The sequence below is a fragment of the Mobula hypostoma genome, chromosome 4 (assembly GCF_963921235.1).
Source record: "Mobula hypostoma chromosome 4, sMobHyp1.1, whole genome shotgun sequence".
NCBI lineage: Eukaryota > Metazoa > Chordata > Chondrichthyes > Myliobatiformes > Myliobatidae > Mobula > Mobula hypostoma.
This window is the reverse complement of record NC_086100.1, coordinates 159,214,617-159,232,225: the sequence shown is the minus strand read 5'-3', so window position 1 is coordinate 159,232,225 and position 17,609 is coordinate 159,214,617. Positions and strand designations below refer to the sequence as shown.

The following is a 17,609-nucleotide window of genomic DNA, read 5'->3' as shown; positions in this document are numbered from 1 at the left end:
TTTCCTTGTCCCCCATTACGACCTCTCCAGCATTGTTTTCCATCAGTCCGACATCCACCCTTCCTTCTCCTTTACACTTTACGTATCTGGAGAAACTTTTGGTATCTGCTTTAATATTAGTGGCTAGCTTACTTTCATACTCCATCTTTACATTCTTAATGACTTTTTTACTTGCCTTCTGTTGGTTTTTAAAAGCTTCCCAATCCTCAAACCCCACTAAATTTTGCTCTATTTTATGCCCTATCTTTGGCTTTTATGTTGGCTTTGATTTCTCTTGTTTACCACAGATATGTCATCCTTCCTTCAGAATACTTCTTCCTCTTTGGGATGTATATATATATATCCTGTGTCTTCCAAATTGCTTCCAGATATTTCAGCAATTGCTGCTCTGCCATTATCCTTAGCAGTGCTATTTTTCAGTGAATTCTGGCCAACCCCTCTCTCATGCCTCTGTAATTCCCTTTACTCCACTGTAATACTAATATATCTGACTTCACCTTCTCCTCATATTTCAGGGCAAATTTGATCATATTATGATCACTTGCCCCTTGGGGTCCTTTTACCTTAATATCACTAATCAATTCTGGTTCATTGCACAACACCCAATCCAGAATATCTAATTCTCTAGTGGGCTCAATCACAAGTTGCTCTAAAAATTCCCCCTCCTGAAATCTAGCACCAACCAGATTTTCCCAATCTACCTGAATGTTGAAGTCCCCCATGACTATTGTAACATTGCCCTTTTGGCTTGTGATTTCTATTTCCCATTGTAATTTGTAGGTCACATCCTTACTACTGCTTAGGGGTCTATATACAACTCCCATCAGGGTCTTTTTATCCTTGCAGTTCATTAGCTCTATCCACAATGATTTGACACCTTCCAACCCTATGTCACCCCTTTCTAATTATTTGATTTCATTTTTTATAAACCCCTTATGCCACCCCCTTTGCCTTCCTGCCTGTCCTTTCAATACAATGTGCATCCTTGGGCATTATGCTGCTAGCTATAACCTTCTTACAGCCATGATTCAGTGATGTTTACAACATCATACATGCATATCTACAACTGTGCTGCAAGTTCATCTACCTTATTCCGTATACTGCACACATTCAAATATGACACCTTCAGTCCTTTATTCACCCTTTTAGATTTTGTCCACCTTTTACATTGCAACTCATCCTGTTGTCTGCAATTTTGCTCAAAAGCCTCTCCTCACTACACATTGCCTCTGTCTGTAAACCACCTACCTCATCTTCAGCACTAATATCGGCCTTTCCTACTTGCATTGAAATATATGCAGCTCAGGACACTAGTTGCACCATGCTCAACGTTTTGATGCCCAACTTTGTCTGAGGTCTTACTAACATCTGCCTCAAGATCACCACTCTGATTATGTCCACTCAGACAATGGCTGGTGCACTTGCCCCTGCCTTCCATTACTTTGCTCTTGCTAAGCAATCCCATAAGCCGATTGGTCGCTAGAAAAAAGCTCTTTTTGCTATACAGACCAGCTGCAGCTGTCTTTTATCCTCGGGTAGTGGACCTGATTGAAGTCCCCTCCTCTTGACAGTGGAGACAGCAGTCGCTATTTCGATGTTACAGTCAGTCTGAAACATTTTAAATAAAAAAATTCTCTGACTCGAGAATGGGTAGCAAACTCTCCCTCACCATCGACAAGAGAGAGGATTGATCAATTACTGAGGGCAGAGTCCTCCAACAGCCACTCTCGCTGTCTTCAATGTTCCAGCTCCCACTACGCTTCAGTTTGCGACACCATTGAGAATTCGTGTCCACCAGGGTCATGCGAGGCCCTGAAGTCACCCGACTTCAGGCCGAACCTGGACATAACAAAAAGGGGCTGATTGGCAAGCTCCAAGAAGGGGAACATGCCATTGTACAAACCACAGTCAAGCAGCAGCCTGGGATTGTCATACCAGAATTATTCTTTAACAGATCTGCAGCATTTTTTCATCTCAATCCTGAGGTTAATTCTTGTCCCACTTACTAGAGATTGAGGCAAGATGTATTAGAATCCTGGGAGTGCTTAACATTGTTGGTAAGGCAAGAGCAATCCCTTTTGCTTCTCAATGGCCTTAGCCTGTTTGGTTAGCCATTTCTTGAAAACCTACATAATCCTTTCTTGAAAAGTAACATTCCTTCAACTCTTCTTAGCCTGTATTCAAACTGCACTCTCAGAGAGGCATGACAAGATGAGAGAGCAAGCCTGCCACGTTCAGGTTCCCAGAGACAAACCTATTAGGAAGAGATTCAGCCATAATGAATTGAATTGATTCATGTGAATTTTGTTAGCAAAAGAATAGAGAAGCATGGTGAAGTCTGAAGATTTTTGAATTTGTTAAGTGCTGTGGAGAAACCAACAAAAAATGGAATCACATCATGTAAATTTGTGGGGTATTCTGCAGGTAGTCAAAGAAACAGAGGACGGAAGAAAAGTTGATCATGAACTTATTGCTGATGGTGCCAACATACCAGTTGAAAAGCATAACAGGTATGTAAACTATATTAGTAGAAACTGTTCAGGTCACAAATAGAGCTGGTGAAGATGGGGTTAGGGTGGCAGCCTCCCACACACCCAACCTCAGGCATTAAAATAATGGACGGGCACCTGACAACTACCTGGTTGTAAGTCTACTGTTGTAACAGTAAGCTACAAGTTAACTTCACCTCACCACCCCCATATGAAAAGCTAATTCTCACTGGTTCAGGTGGATTGCTAAATTAATCTCATTTTAGAAGCAACATTACAGCTGCATTTGCAGTAACATACAATCAAACGTGGATGCCTGGACCACATTTATTTTATGCATTGGCATGTATTAGCTAAGGATGGCTACTTAATTCAAAAGTGTGCGTTAGAACTCTCCTCTCTCATTCAGTTTTCTCCCGAAACTCTATGCCTTGTTGTGTGACCTGTTGTCTTAATAGTCCTACCAATTACTGGCTCACTATTCATACCTTCCTATTATGTTCAGCAGATGGCACCCTCGGAGGATTTTCTCTTGAGAACCTTCTTATGAGGATGGATTATCCACCCTACTCAATTCCCTCCCAAAAGAACTTGTCCGTTGAACTGATAAGATTGCTGGGATTGTCCGTGTGGGTAGCATAGCAGATAGCACAATGCTATTACAGCTCTGGGCATTGGAGCTGGGAGTTCAACGTTGTCTGTGAGGAGTTTGTACTTCCTCCCTGTCAACACGTGGGTTTCTTCTGGGTGCTCTGGTTTCCATCTACATTCTAAAGATGTACCAGTTAGTAGGTCAATTGATCATTGTAAATTGTCTTGTAATTAAGACAGGGTAGGTGGCTGGGCGGTGGGGCTTGTTGGGCCAGAAGGGCTTGATCTGCACTGTATCTCTAAATTAAATATATAAATAGAACGAACCTTTTATAGTTCATCTAAGTTCAAAGACTGAATTAGGTACCCCATTTACAGACGGAATGACCTGAAATTTGCCTGTTTACTTGTTAACTTAATTTCTAACTTAAGGTTGGGATTTGAATCAAATATCTCATAGTGTTGGTCCTGGACTCCAGGTGAGTGGTTCAGTTGCATCACCATATAGTTCCAATAGCAGATTTGCTTCGATGAACCAGATGGATGAGAACAACAGGTTATTTTCCAGTGAATATTACTGAATCTGCTAGATTCACACAACAGACTTTTCACTGGGCCCAGTTTTTTGAACTCTCTGTCATTTGAACTCACTATCCCGGTAATGCATCACCATTAACTATTTAGTTGATAGAAGCAATATCCACTATTTTAAACACACATATTCCTAAATTATAATTAGTGATTGATCCAATAAATTTTAAAGCAAATCTATTATCAAAGTACCTTGTCACCAAATACAACCCTGAGATTCTTTCTTGTGGGAATTCACAGTAAATACAAAGAAAATATAACAAACAAAATAATAATAATAAACAAACAATAAACATCAAGAACATGAGATTATGAGTCCCTGAAAGTGACTCCATAGTTTGTGGGAACAGTTTAGTGTTGGGGTGAGAGAAGTTATACCTTTTGGTGCAAGGGCCTGATGGTTGTGGGGTAATAACTGTTCCTGAAACTGGTGAAGTGGGTCCTGTGGGTCCTGAAGCTCCTGTACCATCTTCCTCATTGCAGTAGTAAGAAGAGAGCATGGCTTGGATGGTAGGGTCTCTGACGATGGATGCTGTTTCACTGTGACTGTGCTTCTGATAGATGTGCTCAATGGTGGAAAGGGCTTTCCCATGATGGACTGGGCCATATCCACCACTTTCTTTTTAGGATTTTCCATTCAAGGACATTAGTGTTTCCACACCACGCTGTGATGCTACCAGTCAATATACTCTCTACCATACATCCTGAGAAGTTTTTCAAGGTTTTAGATGGCAGAAGTATTCAAGGACATTTTCAACCTCTCACTGCTATGGGCAGAAGTTACCACTTGGTTCAAAAAGGCAACAATTATACTACTGCCTAAGGAGAATAATGTGAGCTGCCTTAATGACTATCTTTCAGTAGCACTCACATCTACAATGATGAAATGCTTTGAGAGGTTGCTCATGACTAGACTAAACTTCTGCCTCAGCAAGGACCTGGACACATTGCAATTTGCCTATTGCCACAATAGGTCAATGGCAGACACAATCTCAATTGCTCTTCACACGGCTTTAGACCACCTGGACAACACAAACACCTATATCAGGATGCTGTTCATCGACTATAACTCAGCATTTAATACCATCATTCCCACAATTCTAATTGAGAAGTTACAGAACCTGGGCCTCTGTACCTGCCTCTGCAATTGGAACCTTGACTTCCTAGTCTGATTTCCCAACTGGAAGACCACAGTCTGTGCAGGTTGGTGATAACATTTCCTCCTGATGATCAACACTGGTGCACCTCAGGGGTGTGTGCTTAGCCCACTGCTCTTCTCTCTCCATGACTGTGTGGCTAGGCATAGCTCAAACAGCAACTATAAATTTGATGATGATACAACCATTGCTGGTAGAATCTCAGATGGTGATGAGAGGGCTTGCATGAGCGAGATATGCCAACTAGTGGAGTGGTGTTGCAGCAACAACGTGGCACTCAACATCAGTAAGACGAAAGAGCTGATTGTGGACTTCAGGAAAGGTAAGATGAAGGAACACATACCAATCCTCATAGAGGGATCAGAAGTGGAGAAGAGTGAGCAGTTTCATGTACCTGGGTGTCAAGATCTCTGAGGATCTAACCTGGTCCCAACACATTGATGCAGTTATAAAAAAGGCAAGACAGCGACTAAATTTCATTAGGAGTTTGAAGAGATCTTGTATGTCAACAAATACATTCAAAAACTTCTATAGATGTACCATGGAGAGCATTCTGACAGCTGCATCACTGTCTAGTATGGGGGACTACTGCACAGGACCGAAAGAAGCTGCAGAAGGTTGTAAATTTAGTCGGCTCCATCTTGGGTACTAGCCTACAAAGTACTCAGGACATCTTCAAGGAGCAGTGTCTCAGAAAGGCAGCATCCATTATTAAGGACCTCTAGCACCCACGGCATGCCCTTTTCTCATTGTTACCATCAGGTAGGAGGTACAGAAGCATGAAGGCACACACTCAGTGATTCAGAAACAGCTTCTTCCCCTCTCCCATCCGATTCCTAAATGGTCATTGAACCCATGAACACTACTTATGTATTATTATTTTTTCCTTTGTTCTATATTATGTATTGCATTGAACTGCTGATGCTAAGTTAACAAATTTCACGACACATGCCGGTGATAATAAACCTGATTCTGATTCAAATCTTCGCAAACTTCTAATAAAGTAGAGGTGCTGCAATGCTTTCTTTGTAATGGCACTTGTGTGCTGGTCCGAGGACTGATCCTCTAAAATGTTAACACTGAGGAATTTAAAATTGTTCAACCTCTCCACCTCTGATACCCTGATGAGGACTGGCTTTTGGACCTCTGGTTTCCTCTTCCCATACTCAATGATCAAGCTCCTTGGTCTTGCTGCCATTGAGTGAGATGTGACACCAATCAGCCTGATTTTGAAACACCCTCTTAGTTGCTGATTCATCACCACCTTTGATTCGGCCAATGGCATTGGAGCTGTGCTTAGTCTCACAGTTAAAAGTACAAAGCAAGTAGAGCAGCTGGCTAAGCACACAGTCTTGTGGTGCCCATATACTGATGGCGATGCTGTTACCAATCCGAACTAACTAGGGTCTGCAAGTGAGGAAACCGAGGATCCAATTGCACAAAGACGTGTTTAGGCCTTGATCTTGGAGCTTATTGATTAGTTTTGATGTAATATACTGTATGATTGTAACTGCAAGTATTTGGTGAACATTGTGCAATTTAAATTAAGTGTGTGACTTTATTCTTCACTTTCACTATCCCATTTCACCATCTCATTTTAAATATTGATGTTAAATATATTGTTCATGACAGTCTATCAAAGGAATTTATTGGCAGCATTTTAAATACTAAGTTCAATGTGAGGTTCAATGCAATTTTAGAACATTTTGTACCTACAGCCAAGCCTACTGGAGTTACGAATTTTAAAGAAAGTCTATTTTCTTTTAAAATAGGAAACAATTTGTTGATGCCTTTGTGGATTACAAGTTTAACACTGCAGTGGAAAAACAATTCAGAGCCTTTTCTGACGGTTTCCGGACAGGTTTTCCACTACCCATTGTGGATCTATTCCTCCCAGAAGAACTAATGGCCATTATCCATGGCAACACCAATTATGATTGGAAACTTCTGGAACAGGTATGCACTGCATGCCACATCTACTATTCAATGCTCTGTCATGTCCACGGTGTTTACAAGAAACAAAAGCCAGGATTAGAGTGCATTAGATTATGAGAACGCTCAGTCCTCTTTTATTGTCATTTAGAAATGCATACATGCATTAAGAAATGATACAATGTTTCTCCGGCGTGATATCACAGAAAACAAGACATTCCCAAAACATTATAACATTCTATCATTCTACCATTATGGCTTTCATCCTAAACCTGAAAGGTGTTTCTTGATTTAACAGACTGAATAGGAATGTGCTCATCTTACTAAAGCACAAGCAGGTGGAGTACAACAGAAGCACATCATTAAGCTGCTCATCTCTGTTAACTATTGATGTATATCATGTATTTTCTATGCCTTAATTCCCATTGGCCCATCCATAACCCAGCTCCCTGGAAACATGAACAAAATAAAAATCTGTTAACTTGGTAGAAGATTATATTACAGTCAAGAGATCAGACTGAAGTGGTCAGCACCATATTCTGGGCTTATTCTCTGCACAAAATTTAGACTCAAAAGATATTGAGGAGTATGTTAGTCAAGAGTGGGATATGGGCATTAAGATAGGGAATCTGCTAGATCGTATTGGACAGTAGAACACTTTTGAATGGCTTAATCCTGAAAGTATTTTATTTTGTCTTCTGCTTGCTGTTTAAGCTGGGTGGAAGGGATCCCATGGTGTTATTGTGTCATGGAACAGCTGAGTTATTCCTGATGTCATGATGAATGTTAACCCCTCATTTGTTTTTCTTCTTAAGCACTCCTTCAGGACTGTGGATGACTGGCTTCCATTCTGGTTTTGTGGGCTCTTAGGTGGCTGATGAGGCCAATATGGGAATTGGACTACCCCATAGATAGATGGGTCGAGAGATGGCTTGGGGGAAGATGGTGGTTAGTAAGTGGTATGCTCCCTCTGCACCTATACAGGATACCTGTGCTCTCCCGGCATGTGACCTTGAGGTTATCAATATCACTAAGCTCCTTCTTTGCCCAAACATTCATGGTCCTGATGCTGGGTCTCGGCCTAAAACGTTGACACAGATGCTGCCTGACCCACTGAGCTCCTCCAGCAAGTTGTCTTTTTGCTTGAGATTCATCTGCAGTCTCTTGTGTCTCCAATAGCCAGGAATTCCCAGAAGTCAGTGTGGATATTATACTTTCTCAAAGAAGTTTTGAGCATATTGAATCTTTTCCTCTGTCTTTTTCATAAATAACATCGATGAAATAGATTGTTACCTTGATACTGCTAATTTTCCTACAGTATAAAATTGACCATACTTCAACCAAATTCACTGGGTGTAAAGTCCTTTCAGATGTATTGAACAGGACCTTCAGTGTACTTATCAGTTCTAAAACAATCAGTTGATGCTTGTGTCATTTTCTTGTAGTAGATAGGGAGAAGACTGATACAGATTTTAACTGCTAGATATGTCTAAGAACACTATCTGACCATATCCAAAATATAAAAACTTACCTTTATATCTGGGAAAACAGAAACTTTCTAACTATTTTAAACATATAATCATCCAGTCTCATGCCAATCTTCATTTTATTTTTCTCTGCAGAATACCTCATACCGAGGTTATCAATCAACTGACAGAATAATTAGATATTTTTGGGAAATTTTTGAAAGCCTACTGGAAGAGGAGAAAAAGCAATTCATTGGTAAATAAGCTCACATCTGTTTTAACACTTGCATGTGTCTAGAATGAAGCATATCTAACACAGAGGTTAGATACTGTACAACTGAGATTCATTTTGTAATCAAGCAGAATGGATATCTTGAAATAAAAAAAACAGAAAATGGTGCAAGAACCTGTAGAATGTAAAAGAACATCATGTTTCAGGTTCAAGAACATTCTTCAGAACTTAAGATGCCAAATTCACGATGGCTTAAGTGCAGAATTTTTGCCACAAACAGCAGTTAAAAAAGATGAGCATTGAGGGAAACCAGAAATAGGAAGTGCTGGCAGTATATGGTGAGGAAAGGTAAGAGGAAGTTCAAACCTGGCGCACCACGTATGGCCAAAGAAACCAACATGTACTCAGTGGGGTTTTAGTTTCAAACTAAATCTGTTTCTAGTGCGCAGACTGAGACACGTGGAGTTCAAACAAAGGTGTGCAGTTTATTCCAGGGTTTGTTTATTGAGAGGTACAGCACGGTAGCAGGCTCCTTGACCCATCATTTCCATTTTTTTTTACATTCCCTACTGTGGAATTCCTGAAGAAGGCATGGCAAGGCCTCTGGTTTTTGTTACACTGACTTCCCAGTCACAGTAATTCATTATTTTTTTAAATACGACTTCACATTAGAAATAAATTCAATTTAAGTTCCTTGGTTCCTGTATTGGAATTTACACCTGTTTTTCCAGATCTCTGAATACTGATAACTTTGTTACTATCATCTTACTTTGTCACAATTTTTTTCAAGCTGCCAGCTGTCACATTTCAGATGCAGCAGACAGATTTATCAGTCAAGGAGGGGGGGAAATACTATATCAGGGCAACACAGTGATGCAGCTAGTCAAGCTGCTGCCTCACAGCCCAGAGAACTGGGTTCAATTCTGACCACCAGTCCTGCCCATGTGGGGTCTGTACATTCTCCCATGACTGCATGGATTACCTCTGGGCGCTCCAGTTTTCTCCAATGTCCCAAAGATGTGCAGGTTAGTAGGTGAATTGGCCACTGTAAACTCCCTCTACCATGTGAGTGAAATGAACAATCTGGGGGTGGAGGTGGGGTTGGGGTGAGCAGTTGAAAATGTAGAGACAATTTAAAAAAAAGATAAATGTAGGATTAGTGTTAAATGTATGGCTGATGGTCAGAGCAGATTCGATGGGCTGAAGAACCTCATTCTTAGCTGTATCTCTTTACCACTTAATGTTAACTGGTCCACATAATCTGACTTATTTCAATGTTGTTGTTCTCCGATGTTTAGCTTTTCTAAGTGGAAGTGAGAGGCTCCCAGCAGGTGGGATTGGAAGAACTAGGATCGTTATATTCAACCCCATTATATTCAACCCCTGGACCAATGAACCAGATTTATCATATCCTCGTGCTTACACCTGCACCAAGAGCCTGGAACTCCCCAATTACAGCACAAAAGAACTACTGAAAGAGAAGTTACTTCACGCAATTGAACAGAGTGAATTCTGTGCAGAACCACCCTAATATATTCAGTTGACCCAAAATTATGCAGTTAATTTAAGATGTCTTGATTTGATCAAATATCCATGGTGTTACTGCATTTCTTTTAAACCTCTGCTATCGATCCAATAATGTGCCCTGACTCTATTCAGTAATGTATTCCACCTTGGCTAAAATGGATGCTTGTGAAGGGGGAAATTTTAACGTATCAAAATGTACTTCCCAAATGCAAAAAAAAAATTCCCCCTTCACAAGCATCCATTTTAGCCAAGATGAAATACATTACTGAATAGAGTCAGAGCACATTATTGGCTTGACAGCAGAGGGTTTACAGAAATGCAGCAACACCATGGATATTTTCTGTATTGCAATCTATTTTTTTTTGCATTTGGAAAGTACATTTTGATACGTTATTTGCATTACAACAATTTCATCATGTAGAAAGCAAAATCACTGAGAAGCTGGAAATCTGAAAACAAAAAATAATGTTGAAAATATTCAAAGGTCAGGTAGTATTCATGGAGCAAATAAGTTAACTTTCCAGCTAATTTAGCTTTATTTGCCATCAGTAATTTCCTTGCTTCAATTTCACTGGCCAATTACTTGTCCATTTAAAAAGTTTCCAAGTGCATAATTATAAAAATTATTAATCGTTTCTCTAATGATATTGCAAATCAAAATCTCTGTATTGTCACTATCAATGTGCTTCTTGAACTGTAATATATTTACAAGTGTAAATAATCATTCATAAGTTCATTTCTGTATTTATATTCAATTAAAATAAATGACAATTTTTTTTATTATTCTTCATTGTGCCAGAGAGTATTATTGAGTGCTAAAAACTCTTGAGGCTTTGGCTTGGTTTGCTCGCAGTCACCACCCTCCCCCTCACTTTGGCCGATCGGTTCAGTCAGTTTTACTACAATCCACATCTATCTCTTCTCACTTCTTCTGATCCTGATACGCTGAGCCCCTAACCACTTCACAACCACTTCAATGTCACCATCCCCTCTTCACCCTAGTCCTATTCATCATCTTCAGTCTTCCCTCCCCGGGGCCTTGCCCCCTCCCTTCACCTCACCCTATACTTTCTGTGAAACAGAAGATGTTCATAAACTATTTGGAAACCAGAACATTAAGAAAGCTGCAGGCCGTGATGGTGTCTCACCTGGTACTTGAATGCACTGTGTAGATCAGCTGGCACCTGTCTTCACGGAGATATTTGACATCTCCCTGCTTTGAAGTTGCTACAATCGTTCCAGTTCCCAAGAGAGACTGGATCACTGGACTTAATGATTATAAGCCAGTTGCTCTGACATCAGTAGTTACAAAAACCTTTGAAACCATAAGTCCATTACTAATCTTTTTCTTGACCCACTACTGTTTGCCTATAAAGCAAATCACTCAGTTGAAGATGGCAGTTAACTTGTGCCTTCTTTACATTCTTCAATATTTGGACTCCCCCAACACTGATGTGAAGATCTTTGTGGATTTTAGCTCCGCCTTCAACACTACTGTTCCAGAGTTGTTCTACAGGAAGCTAATCCAGCTAGCTGTATCTGTCAATGGATTATGAACTTTCTGTCAGGAAGGAGGCAGTAAGTAAGTCTGTGCTCCTACTTGTCCGATCCATTGTCTAAAGCACATGCTCTCCCCAGCGCTGTATTCTTTCACTCCTCCTGTTCTCACTTTATACAAACGAATGTACCTCCACAGACAAACCCACTAAAATCCTAAAGTTTGCTGTTGACACAATTATATAATTCTGGTACGTTTTGCGTACTTAATTTTACCTTCTACCTTAGCTGCTGTATTGGAAATTAACAGTACTGGGTAAGGACCTTCCCACTGAGCTCCCTTACGCAGTTTCTAGACCAGAACCCACTTGCCAGGAACCAAAGGTGTGTCCTCCTTCCGATGGGCCACTCCAAGCAGCAGGAACCTGTTGAGAAGCACACTGAACAGCTCGGGTTAGTTTTACACAATAATCAACTATTGACATAATCTGAAAGAACCATCTGACATAACATGTATACCAGCCTCTCTGAGATCAAACACTCCCAGTAATGACGTAGGTCGCCCCATCACCACTTCAAATGGACTCAGGTTTGTCTTCTTGTTTGAGATTGCTCTGATGCTGCATAAAACCGAAGGAAGTGCTGTAGGCCATGGTACATGTTCTGCACAATACTTAGTCACCCTTTGTTTGATGATGCCATCCATTCTTCTAACTTGTCCTGATGACTCTGGATGATGTGGGCAATGAAAAGACTATTTGATGTTCATCAGTTGATATAATTCTTGACAAGCATTTCCAGTGAAATGTGTTCCTTGGTCAGAGTCAGTGTGGCATGGCAATCCCTATCTAGGAATATAGTTCTTAATCAGAGTTTTGCCTGTCTGTGTGGTAGTAGCTTTCCTTGTAGGGATGGCTTCCACTCATCTTGAAAATTTGTCCACTATTACTAACACATCTGAATATCCATGGTACTTCAGTAAAGTAACGTAGTCCACTTGTAGATGTAAAAAAATGGACCAGGTGGGGCAGGAGTACTTGGCTAAGGTATCTTTTCCATTGATCTGGGGTTGGTTTTCTGGCACATCATATACCTCTCAACTTTTTGTTGAGTTTCCACCCTGAACTTTGGCTTCCATCACCGCTGGGAGAATTTGTTGACCATCTTTTGCACTCCCAATATGTCCTAAGGAGTGCATCTGCTGTGCCAGGTAAGGAAGTAGCTCAGCTGGGGCTACCAGCCCATGACTAGTGCTGTATCGCCATACTACATTGTCATTTAATAACCCACCATTTTCCATTCAGTACCACTTTTCTTCATTTGAGCACTAACCTTGCATTTCTTGAATATCTTGCATGTTTGTCCATGACAGAATGTTTATCTTGGTTTCAGTTATCATTTTTTTTCATTTCTTTGATTTTCTTTATTCCTTCTCTCATTGCCTTCTTTGCATATGCATTTCCAAGGCTTTCCATTGTGGTCATTTTAAAGGGACCTTTACATTTTAATAGTCCAGCCTCTGATGGTAGTTGCATGACTTCCATTAGTTCTCATGCTAGTCTGCCATTCTTGATTGGAGTTCCCTCAACTGTAAGAAATCCTTTTGGTCTCCATAAATTTCCAGTCATGAACGACTCTGAAAGAACATCGAGAGACTGTGTAGATAATAGCTGATCTTCCTTCTTCTAGTTTACATGCTTCAATTAAAGCTTACAGTCATGTTTCCTGAGGCTATGACTTCATTTTCCGTGACAACAGCCCAAACAGACATTCGAATTCCTCCCTCAATGGTTGAGGAGCTATCAGTGTACAGAACAAGATCTAGGTTCAACAAAGGCAATTCTGTATATTAACTTGCATCTTCTTAGCATGTTTTGTTCTTGACATCTCGTAAATTCTGTTTATCCTCTCCTGTGTGATCTTCAACTCACCATCACAATTTTGCTGAGTTGCTGGCATGGTAGCTAAAATTTGAATGCCATCATATGGATGCAAATTGTATATATTCTCAATTAATTGAAGTTCAGCGCAAGTCTTTTAAGATATGGAACTTCCCTGGGCATTTGTCATTTTTTTCCAGATCTGGTGGTTCGTGACAAACCTCCTGTTTCCTTTCATAATCTCCATCATCAGTCTTGCGTGTTTTCACATTCTTAGTTATTACTGGGGCAAGTCTTGCCATGGCTGCCAGACCAATTATTTCATTACTGTCATTGTCATTTAAGTCACAAAAGGTCTCTATTGAATCAGCATCACTTTGCAGTTCCTTGGAGTTCCCAAATTGTTGCTGTTTTGAGGGACTAATCAGTGTTGACTGCCTTTAAACATGATTGACATCACCATTAACACCGCCCACCGGGTTGGCCTATTTGCCCACCGAAGGTCTCGCCGATGCTGTGCAGATTTGCCTAATTTCACTTTCCATCTCTGAATAGACAGACATACTTTACCGTTAATGTAGATATCTGTTTTCTGTTGATTTAGTACCTTTTTCATACTGCTCTTTTTGGAATGATGTGTTTTTTTCTACATCAGCGGTTTACGTTTCAAAGTATTGATTTGGACTTACAACTCTATATGCTTGCACCTTCGCAGCTCCATTAATGTCACCAGTGACAAGTTGATTTTTAGAACATAGAACATAGAAAATCTACAGCACATTACAGGCCCTTCAGTCCACATGTTGTGCCAACCATGTAACATACTCTAGAAGCTGCCTAGAATTTCCCTACCTCTATTTTTCTAAGCTCCATGTACCTATCCAAGAGTCTCTTAAAAGACCCTATTGTATCCGCCTCTACCACCTTTGCTGGCAGTGCATTCCACGCACCGACCACTCTCTGTGTGAAAAACTTAGTTCTGACATTTCCCCTATACCTACTTCCAAGCACCTTAAAACTATGCCCCCTCATGTTTGCCATTTCAGCCCTGGGTAAAAGCCACTGACTATCCACACGATCAATGCCTCTCACCATCTTCTAAACCTCTATCAGGTCACTTCTCATCCTCCGTTGCTCTAAGGAGAAAAGGCCAAGTTCACTCAACTTATATGTACTTCGAACTTTGTTATACACAATATATATTATATATACAGGTGTTAAGGTATTAATATACCTTTATATTAAAATATAGGCCAGAAAGTTAAAAAAAATTGTGTGAAAGAGAAACTCCAGAAAACCTGACTCAATAGAAGCAAAAAATAAACATAAGCCTTTCAAACTTTCTTAAATAGTTTCTTTACTGACACTTACCATTTATACTCAATATCCTCAAAACAAGTGTTTAAAGCACCATTAGTTCCCGACCACATCTTTTTCATTTTCTGGCATATCGCTTCAACATCACTTAGCAGCCAGTCGCCACTAGACAGCATCGATAGCACCTTTCTTTATCAAAATTTAGATGTGTCATTTAAGTGAACACTTAAGATTTTAGTTAATTTATCCCTTTCAGCTGGGAAATTCAAGAGACCAGCCGGTCTGTTTCAAAGCTCTGGCAATTGTATTAGTTTCCATCTTAAGGAGTACTCTTCACCTGTAGACATCAGAAATCTCACAAAACTCACAACCCTGTTGTGCCTATAATACCAGGTTACAACCAAACATCTGTCTGATATCTTAAAACTTTTGTCAGCCGCTTATTCGACAATTCTACGTTGTTTTTATAATATCAGACACTGGGTCTCCTATAATTCATACCGCACCTGGCCCCCCACGGGTTATACAGCCACGACTCCGGTCACTCTTAAACTCCCTTTAAATGATGTACTGAAGATACTTATTCTGGACCGGATGAATGTTTTACCTACTAGCTGCACAAAACTAACAAACAACACACACAAATACTGGGGGAACTTAGCAAGCCAGGCAGCATCTTTTTTTTTGTAATTCAAATTTTTATTATTATTTCTTATTTTACAAAGCAGCACAGCATATCATAGAACAGATATAGTACAGCATATTTACACAGGCATCCCATGACAGGAAAACAAATAAAACTTAGAAACAGAAAGAAGTTCAAATTTAAGTTTAAATTAACATACCACCAAAATTGATCCCACGCATCTTGCACTTTTCCCTTACTGTTAATTCTTCCCAACATGTGCTCATATGATGAAATCTTAATCATTTTCTCAGTCCATTCCTTCAGTGGGACATCTGGGTTTTTTCCAGTTTTGCAATATCTCTTGCAGCTGAGATGAGACCCACCTTTAAAATAGTAAATTTGTCATTGTTTACATTAGGTATCATCGTCCTATCACCCAGGAGACAAAGCCGTGGGCACAAGGGCAGTGTGGAACCCGACCAATTCCCCAACAAATCAATAACTTTACACCAAAATGGACGAACCATGCAACACTCCCAAATCATGTGAAAATATGTGCCCACCATATTTTTACATTTCCAGCATAAATTATTATCAACAATCTCCATTTTGTAGAGTCTAGTTGGTGTCCAATAATATCTGTGTACTATCTTATATTGAATAAATTTCCCTCTTGCTTCTCTAATATGTCTTACCACATTTGAGAAAATATTTGACCACTCATTATCTTCAATATCGCTTCCAAGATCCTTCTGCCATACTGCTTTGGGACTGTTACACGATTCACCCACAGAGTGCTTGAACATTTTATAAAACACTGATGCTTTATGAACTTCCTGTGGTAATGTAAAGTATTCAGTTAAAGGGTTACTTTGTGGGTCACTGTTCTTGAATATGCTACAAAAGCAATGTCTTATTTGTAAATACTTCCAAAAATTCCCATTATCTACAAAGTTATATTTCCTCTGCAAATCCACATATGACATAAAAATCGCATTCTCATAGAGATCGCCTACTGTATTTACAACTCAGGGTTATTCCAGAGTGAGGAGTATTAACTGGTTTAAATGTGACATTCTACAAGCTTTATGAATCGTACTCCACATACTCCTTGAGTGAAATAGTATAGGGTTTAGATTAGTCTTGTTTTCCCACATGTTGTGAGAAGATGTTAAGAGGAGAATGTGGTGCAGCCAGGCTCCGTTCTACAATTACCCAATCTAAATCAACATTTGCCTGTCCCAATGTTTAGCTAACTTGGTCATTTCAAAGGATAATTTATATGCCCTGACGTCTGGTAGACTGAGCCCACGCATGTCCCTGGACATACACATCTTACTCATTTTTAATTCTGGGCTTCTTCTTAACCCATAGAAAATCATTGATAATTTTATTCTATTGCTTGCTGAAATATTTAAAGGAAGCATCATAGAAAGATAGTTGAACTGAGGTGCTATGACCATTTTAACTACATTGACTTTAACCCAGAGTGACAGTCTCAGTGCCCCCCACTTATCCAGATTATTTCTTAACCTAGTCAATAATGGATCATAATTTAAAGTAATTATTTCATTCAAATTCTGAATGAGTTTGACCCCTAGATACTTCATTCCAACTGGCATCCATCTGAAATTAAACTGAGATACTGAATTTGAATACAAGTGTCCCCTGCTTTTCGAACATTCGCTTTACGAAACCTCACTGTTACGAAAGGCCTACATTAGTACCTTGTTTTCGCTTTCAGAAGGTGTTTTCACTGTTACAAAAGAAATCAGCGTGCGATAAAAGGCAGCACGTGCCCTGAGCAGCCACTCTCCCCCGGATTTGGAATGGCATTCTCACCAGCATTGCTTAAGCACGTGCCTGTGAGCAGCTGTTTGCAAGATGAGTTCTATGGTGTTGGAAAAGCCTAAAAGAGCTTGTAAGGGTGTTACACTTAGCGTAAAACTAGACATAATTAAGCGTTTCGATCATGGTGAGTGAAGTAAGGACTAAGTGAGTTTGGCTTGTGGAAGCTGATGAAGATGATGTTGAAGAGGTTTTGGCATCCCATGACCAAGAACTGATAGATGAAGAGCTGATGCAATTGGAAGAGGAAAGGATAACAATCGAAACCGAATGCAGTAGCGGAAGTGAAGCAACTACGTTGAGGTTTTCGCTGCAATGGTAAAGTATGACTTTAATTTTGAAAGGGTAGATAGGTTAGGGGATATTTGCAAGATGGTTTGAGTCCTTACAAAGAACTGTATGATAGAAAAATGCGTGAGGCTCAGCAGTCAAGCAAGCCTTCCACATCAGCCAC

The 17,609-nt window shown here is 40.0% G+C and overlaps 1 protein-coding gene across 4 annotated transcripts in view; it reads left to right on the top strand.

Annotated features, from left to right (window-relative positions):
- The window catches only part of LOC134345718 (probable E3 ubiquitin-protein ligase HERC3), a 71,725-nt gene extending 61,604 nt beyond the window's left edge, over positions 1-10,121 (top strand). For all 4 annotated transcript variants that reach the window (XM_063046838.1, XM_063046837.1, XM_063046836.1 and 1 more), the window contains 4 exons: positions 2,425-2,510; positions 6,601-6,784; positions 8,383-8,482; positions 9,757-10,121. In XM_063046838.1, the coding sequence (XP_062902908.1) occupies positions 2,425-2,510; positions 6,601-6,784; positions 8,383-8,482; positions 9,757-9,989 (603 nt within the window). In that variant the 3' untranslated portion in view covers positions 9,990-10,121. The remainder of the gene's footprint in view (positions 1-2,424; positions 2,511-6,600; positions 6,785-8,382; positions 8,483-9,756) is intronic.
- The last annotated feature ends 7,488 nt before the right edge of the window (positions 10,122-17,609 follow it).